Source organism: Patella vulgata, chromosome 7 (genome assembly GCF_932274485.2).
Source record: "Patella vulgata chromosome 7, xgPatVulg1.2, whole genome shotgun sequence".
In the NCBI taxonomy this organism is placed as follows: domain Eukaryota; kingdom Metazoa; phylum Mollusca; class Gastropoda; family Patellidae; genus Patella; species Patella vulgata.
In genome coordinates, this window is record NC_065885.2 from 26,254,081 (window position 1) to 26,272,540 (window position 18,460).

General features: G+C 35.7%; 2 protein-coding genes across 4 annotated transcripts; both read left to right on the forward strand.

Annotated features, from left to right (window-relative positions):
- The first annotated feature begins 498 nt into the window (after positions 1-498).
- Positions 499-4,538, forward strand: LOC126828118 (probable glutathione S-transferase 6). Its single transcript, XM_050557698.2, has 5 exons — positions 499-718; positions 1,484-1,576; positions 2,252-2,367; positions 3,667-3,771; positions 4,293-4,538. Exons 1-5 carry the CDS (start codon positions 583-585, stop codon positions 4,455-4,457), a joined length of 615 nt encoding a protein of 204 aa, XP_050413655.1. The 5' UTR covers positions 499-582; the 3' UTR covers positions 4,458-4,538.
- Positions 4,539-7,166: 2,628 nt separating this feature from the next.
- LOC126827817 (kelch-like protein 12) lies at positions 7,167-18,063 on the forward strand. Of its 3 annotated transcripts, none has more exons than XR_008788880.1 (10): positions 7,167-7,342; positions 8,170-8,302; positions 8,987-9,164; positions 9,476-9,592; positions 10,177-10,338; positions 10,861-11,031; positions 13,600-13,705; positions 14,866-15,160; positions 15,348-15,476; positions 16,446-16,585. XR_008788880.1 is itself a non-coding variant. In XM_050557377.2 (10 exons), the coding sequence occupies exons 1-10, from the start codon at positions 7,329-7,331 to the stop codon at positions 17,351-17,353; spliced, it is 1,794 nt and encodes a 597-aa protein (XP_050413334.1). In that variant the 5' UTR covers positions 7,223-7,328; the 3' UTR covers positions 17,354-18,063. The 3 variants fall into 3 exon arrangements, 2 of the variants coding, with proteins under 2 accessions (XP_050413334.1, XP_050413336.1); XM_050557377.2 differs by adding an exon at positions 17,214-18,063 and having other exon boundaries at positions 7,223-7,342; positions 14,866-15,476; positions 16,446-16,607; XM_050557379.2 differs by lacking the exons at positions 7,167-7,342; positions 8,170-8,302; positions 8,987-9,164; ... (2 more) ...; positions 10,861-11,031; positions 13,600-13,705 and adding exons at positions 13,747-14,187; positions 17,214-18,063 and having other exon boundaries at positions 14,866-15,476; positions 16,446-16,607.
- Positions 18,064-18,460: the final 397 nt, after the last annotated feature.

The following is an 18,460-nucleotide window of genomic DNA, read 5'->3' on the forward strand; positions in this document are numbered from 1 at the left end:
TAGTATTATATAATTATTTTAATCCTAAGTTTGTATATATGTTCTATATTCTACTATAACATTAGTCTGGTGACCGGTATGATAGCCAGTTTTTGGGCACTCGTTTAAATTATTTATCTCAGTTATCGTCGTTATAGTGTTGGAATAAGCTACAACCCCCCAGAATACAAAACTTCTTAGCCTCAACTTAATATTATTATTACCTTTTTTTTTAAAAAAAAAGATCATTGTCCGTGTCATAAGCGCCTATGTATTGTTTATTTCAACTTGCAACACATATGAAACAAAATCGATATGCAATGCTTCACTACCAATAAGGAATTAAGGACACTGAAATTACAGTATAAGCGATCCATGATGACAAATCGAATAATGTTCAAGACCTTTCCTTTCAGTATACAATAAGGGAAAGAAATTATACATTAACAAGCATTATTTCATACAATGGTTGTCTGGATATACTGAACAAATAAACAGTTTCTATTATCATTCCTTTATCGGTTGATAGTCACGTGTACCTATTTTACCCCCGCAGTTACAACCTCGTCGGATAGTTAAACAATAAAAGACAACATCGACAAAATGCTACCAACATATAAATTGGTATATTTTGATGCCAGAGGAAAAGCCGAGTTGTCAAGGTTATGTTTTGCAGCAGCGGGTGTTAAGTTTGAGGATGAGAGAGTGACAAGAGAAGAATGGCCAGCTCTAAAACCAGGCATGTATAAGCACGTATACAAGTAGGGCATATTTCTATCAATAAATTGATACGATTGTTTATGCTTTTCAGCTTGTTGATGGCTGAACAATAATTATAGAACAACAATTCTTCACTAATGCAGGGTGGATATAATGGTCTGATTGGTATGAGCGATTTATCAATGAGTCTCACCCCAGGTAGGCTACGATCCCTGTGCCTCAACATTACAGTACTCAGATATTATTCAGCTGTACTAGTTATGTCGGGGATTCAACTTATCGAATGTTTGATTGGTATTCAAAAATAAAATATAACTTTTACGCCGCCAACTAGGTATGCGGAATGAAAGGCATCTCGTTATGTTTTTGGAGCCCCCCCCCCCCGCTTCCTTCCTTTGATGTGAGAAAGAGACATGGTGTATAACATGCAATGTGGTTTAATGTTATTTCAATGTTATTTCAATGGTTTAATGTTTTTAGCTTGCGCGTATAGTGGTCTTTAGCAGTTGACAGACCTTATGATCTAATGCGCACGCGTTGCACCATTCAGCCCCCACCCACCCAAACCGTCTCCTTCGATATGTCCTAGCCTGTCAGGGCGTGACATTGATAATCCCCTTTTATATGTTTTCAAACCACATCAGTACCTGGCATAAGATCGAATGTAATGTATACTATCTCTACTACTATGATATACTAGTGTAAGCATTCTTATTTGTGATGAAAACATACCCACCCATCCCGCTGCTTGCTGTATATTATATATTTAAAGGTTTGTTTACAGCCATGCCGTTCGGACAATTGCCCGTTCTGGATATAAATGGAAAACTATTTGGACAGTCCAGTGCCATAGAGAAATACTTAGCGAGAGAATTTGGTAAATATATATATTGACCGGTATATTTTTATACTTAACTTAAATTAGGTAAACCTCTGTGATTTATATACAAATAAAGTGTTGAATTGCTCTTGATTGGCGCTGGAACAATAAACATAATTGAATGGGGTTTAACGTCCTACATTTCTGCACCGACTGGGATAATGAAGATGGACATACGCCATGCAGTGTTCTATGGGGGAAACTCTACACGGACAGCGGCGCTACGGCCTACTCTTATATCGACTTCCATCTACCAAGGGCTCTTTTGCGTGCACGGCAATGGCAATGCGTACACGGGGACCTCGGTTTGTGTTCCGCCCAAGAGGCCAGGCAGCTGTCATTGTCAAGCCATCCGCCCTGCATCAACTAACAAGGGGGGGAAACCACGCCGGAAAATCCAGAGGAACTTTCTCGGCGAACACCGGTAGCGAACCCGAGATCCCTATGCTAGACTGCTAGCGTCTTAGATACTGAAACAAGCAAAATATAAATATTTGTTTCCAAAGATTAAGTGGAAGACGGGTAGACGTTACATTTTTACCCAAGACAGATTGTCATCCTACCTAACAATCCAACACACAAAATCCAGTGAAATCAAAAATTTTATATTTGACTCATGAGTTTTAGCCTTTTTTATTCTTAATGCGGTTGTAAATATCATTTTATTTCTAGCTTTGTATGGTAAAACCTCACTTGAAGCTTTGGAGATAGACGAGATTATTGGATTAGGCCGTGACTACGCGGACCTGGTTATTGCCTGGTATAAAGAGTCAGATGAAACAAAAAAGGTATCGTAGGTTTCAGAATCTCTTAACCTCAACGTAAGCGGATAGAAACTATAATATAATACTAAATGACAAAAGAAAAGACACTCTGTGGATGTGTAAATGTTATTTTATACGATGGGAATACAGTGTATATAATATTAAGTGCTATTTGGTGGCGTCACTTGTGCTGGGAGTGAAGGTGTGTGTGTGTGTGGGGGGGGGGGGGGGGTAAAACAGATATCACCCCTAATAACGGCTGTGTTCGGGAGGACATTATCTTAGTGGTGTCTGGTCATTCCTCTTAGTATTATGAACTGTTGTTGGTACAACGAAATTTATCATGCAGATGCTGTAGGTGAATCTGTCAATCTTATCGTGTATTATTTGTGAACCAACCCAGCCTCGCCTATGTTTGGTTTTGCTGAAAGCTTAAAATGGTTTGAACTAGTTCTCAAGTTAATGTTGAGGGCATTAGCGGGACGATCTGACAAGCCTTCAAACAACCGACATATTGATATCGTTGTCATGAATGTTGGGGGCTAAAGCGGGACGATCTGGCAAGCGTTTAACAGCCAACATATTGATATCGTTGTCATGGACGTTTATAAGTATAAACTGTATTGGCCGTAATATCTTATATCTTTACTTTAATTCATTAGTCAGGTCGGAGCAGAACAGTAGGACGTTAAACCCCATTTCATTTCCAAATAACAATTTGTGAAAATTTAAACTCTTAAAATTGATTAGATAAGTCGAGTCATGTAAAAATATGTTTAAAGATACTTCCCACACTTTTATTTAAACACAGCACAGCTTTCCAATATTTTAATATTTTAAATCTCGACCATCAGAGAGTCTGCAGAGTTCATTATCTTGGCATATTTTGATAAATGTCGAAATGATAATTTATATAACATCTGAAACCATTAGAAAGACCTACCATAGGCAGATTTAGCTCTTACATATAATGCATCTTTAATTTTGACACATGGTGCATTCTGCATTTTTTTAAAAAATATCATTTTGGACCATACGAAACTATCACTCTAAAACTAAATAGCACCCGTATTTTCTCGGTATTCCCAGTGATATCGTTCCGTTACTCCACTAACCTCTGGTTCCATCCACGGGGGAGACACATAGTCAAATTATCCGCCCTTAATATACTTCTGCTATTTTTATCGTGTAGAACGAAACGATACCACTAGCGATACCGAGAATGTACGTGGCTACGTGTTCCTAATGTACGTGTTGCTATGTGTTTTATTGATCCCTAAATGCTGCACTATCTATGAGATCATTCTTTGATTTTTTTTTCAGGCACAACTAGGTACAAAACTGCTGCAAGAAAATTTACCCAAATTCCTCAAAGCCTTAGAAAGTAAATTAACCAATAATGTTCGTGGTTATTTAGTTGGAAACCAGGTAAGTCGAACTTTCCATTTGATTGGGCGTTTTGATACTGTTTCAAAAAAGCAATGTTTTTGATATGATACATATGATCTAGTTTCCAATGATATTATGATGTAATATATAAAAGTGTATATACAATTACTATACATAATCTATGTATATCATATTGGTTACACACTTCTTACGTCTGTCTGTTGCAGCAGATAGTTATTGCTGTAAATTATTAACTGTATTGCGTCTAAAAGCATAACTATAATGATAAGCTATCTAGTTTAAATCGAATGAAATAAGTTTAGAATAATAATTCAGTTTGGTGGAGGGAGTGTGTGGGGGGGGAGGGGTGCAGAAAATAAAAAGCTAGAGGCTTATCATTGATTTTAGTTCACTTTAATAATATTCATGTTGAGTTTTTCTTTTCTATCTAGAGTGTCGTTATAAAATCTAGATCTTTATGTGTATAATATCGATTCTTCCGGATAGGATTACCATTTCTTTATTGTCAAATAAAATATAGTATATATTATACTTTTCAGATGACGTTAGCTGATCTTGCTATCTACGACATGTTGGAAAATAATTTCAGGAAGACGCCCGAATTATTACAAAATTATCCCAAAGTGATAGGACATCGAAACCGCATTGCATCTAGTCAGAAGATTTCCACATATTTAAAGAATAGAAAAGAAACCGAGTTCTGATAGGGAACGTCATTGATTATATTGTGATAGGAAACGCCATTGATTAAAGTTGTGACAGGGAACGTCATTGATTAAATTTGCTCTGTGCTTTATTTATACTCTGCATAGCGTATGTCTATCTTCATTAGTCCGATTGGTGTAGGAAAATGAACTAAAATGAACTGGGGTTTAACGTTCTATTGTTCTGCTCAGGGAGCCACGGTGGCTAAGTTAGTAGCCTGGAGATAGCGGGTTCCCTCTCGATGTTGGCCGAGAAAGTTCATCACGATTTTCCGGCGTGGTCTCCTTGACAGGGGTGCAGGAAAGAGGGCCTGACAAGGACAGCCGTCTAGTCGTTCGGATGGGACGAAAAACTGAGATCCCGTGTATACATTGGCGAGCACGTAAAAGGTACTTTGGCAGTTGGGATTCGATATAAGAGTACGACGTAGCGCCGCTGTTCGAGCAAAATGTCCCTCATAGCACACTGTATGGTGTAAGCCCGTCTTCATTAGACCAGTCGGAGCAGAACAGTAGGACGTTAAACTCCATTTCATTTCATTTCGTTCTGCCCCGACTGGCCTAATGAAGACCGACATACGCTATATACAGTGTACTAAGAGGGAAACTTTGTCCGGATAGCGGCGCTACGGCCTACTCTTATATTGAATCCCAACTGTCAGGGGATCTTTTACGTGGGCGCCAATATGTAAATGGTCTCGGTTTTTCGTCCCATCCGAACGACTATACCTTATCCCTTGCTAGTGCCCCCCCCCCTTTACTCAGCGAGTAAGACGTTGGCTTGCTAACGTTGAGGTCCTTGGTTCGATCACTGCGTTGGCCGAGAAAGCCCATCCGGAATTTTCCGGTGTGATTCCCGTTACAGTGGTGCATGGCGGAGTTCCTGTGACGGAAATTTTCAATGGACCGTGGCATTTCTTCATCGAAATTCAACTGTGAAGGATTCTTTTATGTGCACTCCAATGTGTACACACAACAGGGGCTTGGGTTATTTGTTTATTTTTTAGTTCCATCTACAACACTATACACTGTTCTTTGTCCTGCACTAGTGACATGGAGAAACCACGCTGCAAAATCCCGGGGAACTTTCTTTACCAATACCAAGATCAGTGTACATAATCATAGTAGTGAGAAGAATATGGCCGATAAGACATCACATTTTAATCCCACACCACGACAACCCGACAATGCTACATGTTCACCCCACACAACGACATTAAAAATGTCGTAATGTCGCGTAAAAATGTCGTGGTGTCGGGTTAAAATGTCGTGATGCGCGTCGTAATGTTGGTTTGTCGTGGTGTCGGGTACTCGGGTTAAAATATGTTGTCGGGTAGTCGACATGATACCAATCAGCCACCATACTGATCGATTAATTGTTCCCTAAATACAAGATTCGCTTCAACCTACCTTCAACGTGCTAAAGCATGCTTGGGAACAAACTTTATAACTGATCTCCAGATCCCATTAGCCTATTCATTTGTTATCGTTATCCCCCCACGAATGCGTATGCATTAAAGAATAGGTTGCTCAGATATCATTCACTCATGGTTATTTCATGGATTTGGTCTTTAAATCCAAATGAAATGAAATGGGGTTTAATGTCCTACTGCTCCGACTGGACTAATGAGGGCGATTTTGCTGGAGCAGTGTCACTACGGCCTACTTTAAATTCCAACTGGCAAGGGTTCTTTAAACGTGCACGTCAATGGTGAAACCGACACGCTTTAAATTCAAAATCTAGCAATAGAAATGACTGATGTAACCATAGCAACGAAATATAAACAACACAGCTGCTCTAGGTAGCCTAAATACTAATGCAAATTAATATCCCCTTTTCGAAGCGTCTTCCTCGTCAGTGGTAGGTGTAGGCCTAGGTGCAGTCGATCATAAGTCCGTCAGATTTAAAGGACAATATTGGTGCCAGTCATTATCACATATGTGATAGAGCTGGTTAAACACATTCCAAATATAATTTTAACACAGAGATCATTGCTACGATAGCTGAGTAATACAGGTTTCCTGAATCGGAAGTGACGGACGCCAAAGGAAAACACGGGTCATCTCTCTATATAACTGACTGATGTGACGAGTAATAATGGATATACAGGCGAATTTCTGTTCACTAATAATTCCTTCGAAGACCAAAAGTTGTTGTGTGAGATTGTGAGAGGATATCTGACAATTCATAACAAGAATTGACTGCCACTAGATAAGTGAACACGAAAGAAAAACAGAAAAGGTCCGTGCATTACCATGTTCAGCGATGCCGATAGTACGAAAGCCCAGAAGGCTCATTCCAAATTCTAAAATTCCAAATTCCAAATTCCAAATTCCAAATGCGAATTCCAAATTCCAAATTCCAAATTCATATCTTACCAATAAAATAGCAAATTGGCAGCCCCCCTCAATTAAACAAATTGGAATTTAAATAAATTGTACGTCATTGGCTTCAGCTCATTAATTGTTGGGAGTTTCAGTGGAAATCTGAAAGTGTTTTTTAACGTTATTTGATACTAAAAATTTAAAAAAAAAAAAAAATTCTGAAATGCGCTACACAATGAACTAAGTAAATACCCTTTTTAGGAGATTGAATTTGGATCCAATATACCTATTGCCCCTCTTAAAAAGGTTAGGGTCAGGGTTAGTAATCTCAAAAACACTCATTTATATAAAGCGGCCGAACCTCCCCAAAACACATTAAAGCATTCCCTACACAACATTTTATTTCATCATGGATCGTATCTAGAAGCTAAACGCCCGAATTTACCACAGAGATTAGAGTTAATGCCCCTGAAGTATAATAAACAAAAACATGTCAGGAAAGGTTAAGAATCATTAGATAATATCTGCTGTCCCAAATATTTAGCAATGACGTCTCTGAAGTGAGTGAAAATGATTATCATGATTATTTTATCAAATGTGGAGGGGGAAATAGCGACTGACGAAAACCCGTTGCAACAGCATAGACGGCATAGTGCTCTCTCTAAAAAATTTCCCTCATAGCACACTGAGTATATGGCGTATGCCCGTCTTCATTAGCCCAGCATAGGAGCAGAACAGTAGGACGTTAAACCCCATTTCATTTTATTTTATTTCTAAAAAAAAAGTGATTCTGTCTTTCTCCATGGCATTAGACTATTTGGTTACCCAAACGTATTCCTACTGATATGGATAAACATATTGGATTTTATCTAGATCCAACAATGATATTAATCTATGCAAATTGTAGAAATATGACAACACAGCAGCTTAGCCGAAAGGAAAACTTGGATCTTGATCAAATAACTATTAAGTTCTGAATATCAATTATTCAAGACAATAGGCCTACAGTTAGATAGTATTTATTTTCCTAAATCTCAATCAACACCAACCCTATGGTTTGTGTGTGTATGAATATAAGGGGGAAAATGGATTGGAGGTAATATTTTGTGCTGCAGTCTAATTAAAATATAGATCTTATTAATAGTCTAGGCTTCAGTTTTCAATTTAAAACAGGTACTGGTTCCGTGGCAATATTATTCGGCACCAATTCATGTACAATTTAAATGAAACTTGGCATGCTTGTTCTTTGGACTATTGTACACTAGTAGATCAGCAGACTTTGACTTTTGATATCACTCCCGTCACCACAATTCCAAGGTGACTGGTAAGAGGTTATTTTATATATTTTTATATGTGATAAAGAAAATATTTGTGAATTCTATTGTAGAAAGCACTATCTAGTGAAAGAAAATGAAGATGATTCAGGAAAGAAATTTACCTCCAAGACCCACAATAACAAATCAATGGCTAAACTTACAAAGTTATGGATCAACAAACAGTTGTGTGATGTTAAACTTATGGTTAGTATTATATAGCTTACATACATGTATGTATACCAAGAAAGATCAATAGTTATATCTATTCTAGCTCTTGCTTGTAATATATTTTCCCTGTGTGCTCTGTGTAACCTTTTTTCTTTATACATGCTGGAACATTAAGTTTCTGTGGGCTAATCTACCATTTGTCTCTACATGCTGAACACGCTTTTAAGATATTATTTAATGTACAAAGTACCTCTTATTAAACTCATCGTAGGAAGGGGTTGGGTGGCCGAACGGTTAAAACGTGTGCATTAGAACATAAGGTCTGTCATTGAGTCTGTGGGTCCTCAGGTTTCCTCCCATTGCTAAAGAGCCCTACGCGAAAGTAAATGACCTAGTTCGTGTTGAGTGTTCGTTAAATTCCCCTTATCTCTCGCTAATAGATTGTCTCTACATGCTGGTAATTACAGGCTACTAATTATAAATTGTCCGTAATGCTGATCTACATGCTGGTTGTATGTTTTCTCTTTGTCCTGAGAGGTCTCTTCTCTTGCTGTATTTCTACATGCCTGTAGCTAAGTTCGTATATCTGTGCTAAGAGACTCTTGTCTCTATTTTAGCTTGGAACCTTTAGTCACTATGTTATGTCCTTATGCTCCAAACATGTTTCTATTAACAAGTCTCTTGTCAAAAGATCAGTTATATAAATTGTATATTTTGCAGGTCGAGGGACGAGAAATCTTAACACATCGAACTATTTTAGCTATAAACAGTGATTATTTTGATGCTATGTTTTCACACTGGTATGAGGAACATCGACAAGAGACAATTAATTTAGATGGTTTGTCATACGATGGTGTTAATACACTGTTAGAATATATGTATACAGGATTACTGTCATGTAAGTTGTGTTTATGGTATAAAGTCCGAAATGACTAAACACTATCCCTTGCCAGGCCCTCTCCATCCTGCGTCACTGACTAGGTTGAGAAACATTTTAGACCAACATCAACATCATGACTGGGCCACCTGTGCAATACCTCTATTACTTAACATAAACTCAAACTAAAACTTGAAACAAGTCAATACATGTATATCATTATTGCATTAATGTACAGAATGTATTGTAATTACAGTAACAACTGATAATGTACAGAATGTATTGTAATTACAATAACAACTGATAATGTACAGAATGTATTGTAATTACAGTAACAACTGATAATGTACAGAATGTACTAGTAGCAGCAGATTTACTACAGATGGAGGAAATTAAATCTCTGTGTTGCTCTTACCTAGAGGAAGCCATCGATGCTAGTAACTGCTTAGGTAAAACTTGAATATATAATTAAAAACACATAATATGAAAAAGGCTAAACAATGAAAATATAAAAAAAAGAATAAACACTGAAAATATTAAGAGTGATAAACGTTGTCTCTTCAGTTTTATAAGCAAAGGATTAATTTTAGATTTGTTATTATTAAATACACTCTTCTATATAATATATAACTCTTGTTTGAAATTGCCTGTGATTTTAAAACAGAATAGTGCTGCATGCACACCTACCCCAAGCCAAAACAATTTAACTATTTTGACCTTGTTGGTTAACAGTTAAGAGTTGATTAAGCATCGACACATGTTGTTAACTTTCCAGAAAGACAGCTTACTGCACATACCCACATACAGCAATTTTAAGCCAACTGCTTCAGACAGCCAAGATAATACCGTTTTTAAGAAAAGCCTTCTCGAAGACAGATACAGAGCTGGATTTTTTAAACTGATTTATTTGCCCCACCTTTGCATTAAGACATGCAAGTTAAACTGGTTTAACAATCGCATCTGAACAGGCTATTACATTGATTGAATGGTGCAATATGGCATTTTCTGTACTGATTTTTAAAATTTTTTTTAGGAATGATGAATTTTGGAGAAACCTACAACTGTAAAGAATTATATGATAAATGTATACAATTAATTAAGTTACGATTTCCTACTATATGTCAATCAACAGAATTCTCATCTTTACCATTCCAAAGTTTATTAAAGATTTTAAAATTTGACAATCTTTGTTTGGGTAAGTGCTGTTTTTGGAAAGTACATAAGGAAAGAGATAAAACACCAGACTAAATTGGTAGTCCTTGCTTCATACCTCATTCAAATAAATAGGTACAATTAGAAGACTGGTAGGGAAAGGGAACTTTTGATAACCAAGCGTGCCCCATGAGATGTCACAATAGTCACATAGGGCAAAAAAATGTTGAATATATATTCACTCAGCTTCCACATACCCATTTACATGTATTTGCCTTTTGAATGAGAGATAGAGAGAGCGAAATGGAGTTTAATGCCCACACGACACAAACTAGGTTATTTCGAGACTAATTTTATTTCAATAATTTTAATAAGTTCAATAAGTTCAACATCTGGTCAATCTGGATGACTCCTCCATAGATTATTTCTATTGTTTGGATTTGGTAAAGTCAACATGTCCTTTTGTTACTACCGGTATTATAAATTAATCAGATATTTTCAATATAAAGGAAAATTGATGTCTGATATTTTTTATGTACTGATAAAAATTGTGATTGTATTTTAGGTTTTAATGGAGAAGAAACTGTTGTTAATGCTGTAGTGCATTGGTTAGAAAAAAGCTCAGAATCACGCCTTATACACACACCATTGCTATTTTCACATGTTAGATTCAAGTATGTTAAAGAATCTGTTATACAAAATTTATTCAGATCTTCACTATTTAAAGATAATGAAGGTAAAGTAAACATTTACTGTGTAAGCTCTTGCAAGATAAAGTGATTATAATTTATTTTGATAGATTCATAAATTGAAATGACATTTCTCACAAAGTACTATTTATGTGCATGACAAGGTGTACAAGGACCTCGATTTTTCTTCTCGACTAGGTGCTTTTCTTTGCCAGGCCCTCCTCTTTATTTGGCTTACCCTTACACAGAGGATTCTTTACAATAAAATTGTCTTATCATTCAAAATTATTACATTTAATACTCCACTTTATCTAAATTCTTATTTTATTGAAAAATCTCATGTTTCCAAAACGGATATCTTGCTTCGTTCACAGACCAGTAAATCTCTTTTTCTTCAAAAATGCAAAACGGAATCCATGAAACATACTTTTCATCATTCTGCATGTCTTTTATGGAACAATCTGCCTTTTGATATAAAGATGTGTAAAAATGTTGAAAATTTTAAGATCAAACTGAAAACTCATTTATTTTGCACTGAAGGAACCATAATATTCAACTGATGACATACTTATTATTTTTAACTTGCAACTGCATTCTATTTTATTTTGTGTGTAATTATAGTGTTCTTCCTATATTCTACTTGTATAATGTATATGTTTTGTAGTTTGGGAGTTTGGGAGTGACTTATCAAACTACCCACTTTAAAATGCTATTGCATTTCTAATGATTTTAAATTTATCCTGATATTACATGTATATATGTCTTTGTAGCTTAGGAGGGACCTATGGAAGATTAGTTTTTTATACGTCCACATTGAAATGTGGACGTATATTGCCGTCGCCCCCGTCCGTCTGTCTGTCGGTCCGTCCGTCCCCAAAAGTTATCATCCGATCTTTCTGAAATTTACATGCATTATTTAAATTAGTGAATCGAAGAAGCCGATTGAATTTCAGCAATTTCTATTTATTACGTTTAGAGTTATGGCCCTTGTTTCACTTTATTGAACCTTGTGAACGCTCTAACAACAAAAGTTATCATTCGATCGAAGAAGCCTATTGAATTTCAGCAATTTCCATTTATTACGTTTAGAGTTATGGCCCTTGTTTCACTTTATTGAACCTTGTGAACGCTCTAACGACAAAAGTTATCATTCGATCTTTGTGAAATTTATATGCATTATTAAGATTACTGAAACGAAGAAGCCTATTGAATTTCGGCAATTTCCGTTTATTACGTCTAGAGTTATGGCCCTTGTTTCACTTTATTGATCCTTGTGAACGCTGTCTCGTCAAAAGTTGTCATCCGATCTTTCTGAAATTTATATGCATTATTTAGGTTACTGAAACGAAGAAGCCTATTGAATTTCGGCAATTTCCGTTTATAAGGTCTAGAGTTATGGCCCTTGTTTCACTTTATTGATCCTTGTGAACGCTCTCAAGTCAAAATGTATAATCCTATCTTTCTGAAATTTATATGCATTATTTAGATTGCTGAAACGAAGAAGCCTATTGAATTTCAGCAATTCCCATTTATTACGTCTAGAGTTATGGCCCTTGTTTCACTTTATTGATCCTTGTGAACGCTCTCACGTCAAAAGTTAGTGAAACGAAAAAGCCTATTGAATTTCAGCAATTTACGATAATTATTTCTAGAGTTATTGCTCTTGTTTCACTTTGTTAAACCTTGTTTATGCTCGATTGATAATAGTTATCATCCGATATGTATGAAATTTATATGCATCATTTAAATTTGTGAAACAGGTCTATTGAATTTCAGCAATTTCCGTCCATAATTTCTAGAGTTATGGCGATTGTGAACGTTTGAATGACAAATGTGATCTGTATGAAATTTATATGCATTATTTAAATTAATAAAACGAAAAAGCCTGTCAAATTTCAATAATTTCTGTAGATTACTTCCAGAGTTAAGACCCTTGCTTCAGTTTGTAGAACCTTGTAAACCCTCAAACGACAAAATTTATAATCTGATCTGTATGGAACTGTCTTGTAAAGGCTCCCAATTACCTACAAAGGAATAAATACGTGACAACCCTTGACGACCGCTCGGACGATTTAGCTGCTGTGGTCGTATGTTTTGTTGCCTGGCAACCTATCTTTTGTTTTTTTGCAAACTAAATACGTTGCCTCATTAAATAAAGTTTTTATTATTATTATTATTATTATACATGGGGAAACCACGCCAATAAATCCTAAGGACGTTTCTCGGCCAACACAGGGATCAACCCTTTGAATTTTAAGTTAGTGACCCAGCGCCTCAATCACTGAGCCACTTTGGCTCCCACAAGTGTATGGAAATCACATTTATGTCTAAGATATCAGCATAACAATAATCTTCCCTTCAATCAAAATTTTTAGCTTCCAGTTTGTTTATCAGTTCTCAGGAAATTTCTGTTTCAAGGGTTTTGATTGGTCTTTAGAATTAGAATCAACCAGTCACACTGAACCAGCTCAAGAGAAACTTGTCTGAAGACCAAATTTATTGGTGTGAACACTGAAAAATATGATGTAATTGGATGCCCATCAGTATATTTTGCATCAGGAACTGAAATGTAAATTTGGTTGAAATTTTCAGAAACAATGTGCTTTATTCTGCAGATTTACAGAGTCAAATTAAGAATCAGTTAGAAACAGATAAACAAGAAGAAAGAAAACCGATACAGTCTGTTTTTGTTATTGGTGGATTTTTACAGTCAAGAACAGGGTAAGTTGAAAAACAAAATTATACAAGTAACAGGTAGGATCTTCTAGGTGGGATGGGAGCTGGGAAAAAGTGTTAGGTAACTGACAAAAGTTAAAGATACATTAAGAGTTTAATAAAGAGTTGGCCATTCTTGCTATAATAATTCAAAAATAGATGACAAAAAAAGAAAATATGTGAAAATTTCAGTCAAATTACTTTATTCTGAACAGGGTTGTCACCGTTGGAAGTTTGGACTAGAAATAGGCATCAACTGTGTCTGCACCGTCTACGAGAATTGCCGATCGTTTGATTGACAGATGATAACTCCATCCCCATATATTCTTGATTATCAAGTAACATTCTCAATGACTATGGTACCCTCGCTTAGCAGGCCTTTCATCACCAGTCTCCGGTAGTGACGTCAGTGACTAACGGTAAATCCAAGCTGTATCCAATATTCCAAGCCATCCGATGGTCTACAGAGTTGATTTTGAGCTTGTCATGTAAATAAAGGCCTAATTAATAATTTCTATAACATCTGAAGCCTAAATAAAGACTTGCAATAGCCAGATTTAGCTCTCACATAATGTATGTTTAAAAACAAGTTCCCCATGGGCTAATTGCAAGAAAATTAGATACCTTGAAGAAAACGAGGCTGGAAATAAGTCACCTGTTACATTGTTGGGCACAAACTCAGAATGTTTCAGGGATAAGTACATGTCGGGCACAGATTTTGCATTTTGTCAAGTAGTACAGTTATTAATTCTTTAAATTACATCTAGTAGTATGATTAACTATTCACAATAAAACACAACACAAGGTGTATATGGATATAACTACTTCTCTGTTAGTTAATAACAATATTTCGTAACACATACAAAGCATTAACATTGTGTTAAGTTTCGTTATGAATAGGTACGGTTATGACCATTCTTTCTAGCTTGTCTGGTAAACAAAGATCAAGAGATGTGTGGTAATCGTTAATATATGACAAAATTTTATAAAAAAAACATTTTCAGTAATGTTTTACAACCCTATAATACTTTGATATAAATATTTTGAGACTGGATATGCTTGCTCTTTCTAGAACATCTAATAACACTTTTCAGTAATTTGTGACGTTTACATAACAATTTTTGTTGAAATTTTGTATTTAGTGAATACCTTATTATATTTTTCAGACCATTATGTCCCAGATTAAAATCTGTAGAAAGATACAATATTATTGAAGATACTTGGGATAAAGTAGCAGATCTACCAACATTAGCATCTGGGGCTCAGATTTTAAATTTCCATGGTCGTATGTTTGTTACAGCGTTTGAACTCATATCACGACAAATTGACAGAAATGAAGAAAATATGTCCGTTCTAGAGTATGATCCTTTACATGACAAATGGAAAGATGCTACACATTTTTTCCCTGAAGAAACTCTTCAACTCTTTCAGGAGTGCTTGCAAAAGTGTGGAAACATCGTTGTGAGTGCTAAAAAGAATTCAATATTCATTATTACTGATAAATCAGTCTATAGTTTGCAGTTGATGTTAGTAGATGGTGAAATGTCCTGTAATAAAGCTGTGACATTACCGTCTGTTGGCCATTTTCAGGAAGGGAAGAATTCCCACTATAGCTCTATTATGTGTGATAATAATTTATTTGTACTAGGTGGTGATTTGCAGCATTCTCAGTTAGAAATTTACCCCATTGCTGATGTGTCTTTATTCAATGGTGAGACATGGATAAAAAGAGCGAGCATGCTGGAACCAAGGTCAATGTTTGATGTTGTGGAACTTGGTAAGTCATGTAAAAAAAGATAGTTAGATGAATTAGAATTTACCCAAAGGCCTAATATCATGTAGTGACTTCTGTCTATCCAGCATAAACATTTAGTCATGTCTTTACTTCCTTTCCTAAACTGTTTGATGAATTTCAAAGATTCAGAATAATTAAGCATTTTTAACTAAACTACATAACCGTAGGTAGGATTTGTTCAATAAAGTTTACACCAAGGGGAATTTGCAGGAGTACCTAGAATTTGCAGATTTAAATATGTGCAACTTTTGTTTCCTTTGAACCAATATTAATAGATATGTTGCCAGAGTGATGTTTATTCAGATTTGTTGGAAGGATGTTAGGTTGGCCTGTTGGGGCAACTTGAGATACAATGTTTTCACCCTTTTATATCATTGTATGCATTTATATTCTCACTAAATGTTTAGCATGTTGAGTTACTTTTTCTATGCTGTAGGATAGTCTACAATGTGATTTTTAACTTTGATTTTGAAGGTTAACTCTAATTAGAGTTTAAATATTATATTTTGATTATGAAATTTTGATTTTTGTGAAGACTAAAGGGGGATAACTCTTAACGAATGACAAAGATCTGCATTTTTACAATCTCTTTCAGGTTTCATAGGTGTACTTTTAAGGGGGGGGGGGGGGCAGTGGCTCATTGAGTAAGACATTTGCTTGCTATGTTGGAGGTCTCATGTTCAATCCCATTGTTGGCAGAGAAATTTCATCTGGATTTTTCGTCATGGTTCCCCCTTGTCATGCAGGACATAGGGCCAGGCCGGGACAACCGAGGTCCTGTGTAGACATTCCACTTACTAAGGGGTATTAATTATCTTAATACATTCTCATTTAGAAAGTCCACTATCTAGTTTCTCTTTTGCTTCTCGTTTCGTACTGGGTTTTTTTTGTGCTTGGTTACTCTCTAAAATTGATAATGTAGTTATACTGTGTTGTTTTCTACTATTTTAGGTGGTTGTATATATGCATTGGGTGGATTCAATACCAGACGCGTTAATACTGTAGAGAGATATAATCCACAGGTGGATCAATGGACATATATCAGTTGTATGAATAAAGAGAGAAGTCATTTAAAAGCAGTTGTCACCGCTAATATGATATATGTGATGGGAGGTAGGTAATTTAATTTGAAGTATTTATAGATATTGACAGTATTATGATTTTCCAAGTTCTGACATCATCTGTGCTTTGTGAAAAATCTAGAAAGTGCTATTGCTGGCAGAAAGTGGAATGTTGTGGCTGTTATATGTTTTTAGATGCCAACAACTTAATTTATTTAATTTTTACTGATATTTTAATAACTTGTATAGAATATTTTCACCAGTTTCGTTAATCATAGAACCCAAGGTGGCTCATTGAGTGAAACACTGGCTCGCTAACCAAGAGGTCTCGTGTTACATTTCCGGTGTTGTTCGAGAAAGTTCCTCAAAGATTTTCAAGTGCGGTAACCCCCTTGTCAGTGGTGCAGGATGAAAGGCCTGGCAAGGACAGTATCTAGTCGTTTGAATAGGACAGAAAGCTGAGGTCCCATGTACGCATTGGTATGCACATAAAAGAACCCATCATAATTGGAATTTCAAAGACCAAAATTTGTTTGAATGTACAAACATTTGCATTGAGGCCACTTTTGTGTAGGGATTGATTGTACATGTATATTCTATTAACCAGTATCATTTTTATCCTTTCTATTAACCAGTATCATTTTTATTCTTTCTTCAGGTAAATCATATTCATCAAGTTATGGTGGAGCTAGAAAAGTATTGAATACCTGTGAAACTTATGATCCTTCAACAAACAAATGGACAAATGTTAAACCTATGAATCATTCAAGATGTATGTTTGGTGCTACAGCCTTTTGATTAGGAAAAACAACCCCTTCCAGAACACTTAATACAATGTTTGCAAAAATTGTCCCATTCATCCTTTGGATTTGACTTCTTGTATACCTAATCTGATTCAAATACAGATCTATATTTTGTTTCGTTTTTTTTATTCTTTTGATGGCCTCTACTACATGAAGATCTGATCAGTTGTACTGGGAGGTCACGTCAGGGGTCATATGAGTGGCTTTTGACCCTATGACATCAGACATTGATTAATCAACCAGTGTTGACGTTTCTCGTGGTTTACCCACAGTTCTGTGCACAACACGCCAAGAACTTGCCGTAACAGACCGTTTCATTGGCTAATTCATCACATCATAACAACTCTTCCACATAGTGTTGTAAAGACAAGTAAAACAAAATTTTGAACTATAAAAAATGAAACGAAATAGGATCTGCGTTTTAATCAGATTGTTGTTTACCAGTATATTATAAAGATTATGAATCAGGGCAAGATTAGACTGGTTTGGAATACATGTATTAATGTTCAGCCAATAATGACTAGGAATTAATTAGTCCAATATTACAAACTTTGGCATTATCACATTTTTGAGGCCAGTGTCCTATAATGTATAACTGTTTGTTATCATATGATTAATATATAAACTGTGATATAACTAAATTATTTACATGAATAAATATATAATTTTGAATATGACAAACTGAAATAAAGTAATAAAAACAAACTGAGAATTCAATCCACATTTCCATTTTCAGGGACAAAGGTGACATTTTGTCAGATGATATACAATTGGGTCCTGAGTAGGACTGGAAATCAGATGTTATTTGGTCAGGGGCTAGGGTTGGTAATCGGTAGAGTTTTCAGAATTTATTATTATTGATCGATAACTGCATATAACTGCATCTAAGATCGATATTGATTTTAAACAAGCCAATAGTGAGGCTGATGTCCCCCGCCGCCATCCCAAAATAAATAGATGACACATACTAATTAATTAATGTCACATTTTTCTTTTTGAAAAGTATTGAGCAATCAAACTGATTATACTTTGTCTAAGCAGAAAATGTTCACTCTCCATCAGTTAGAATCCAAGTTATCGTATCCCAAAGCATCGACCAATG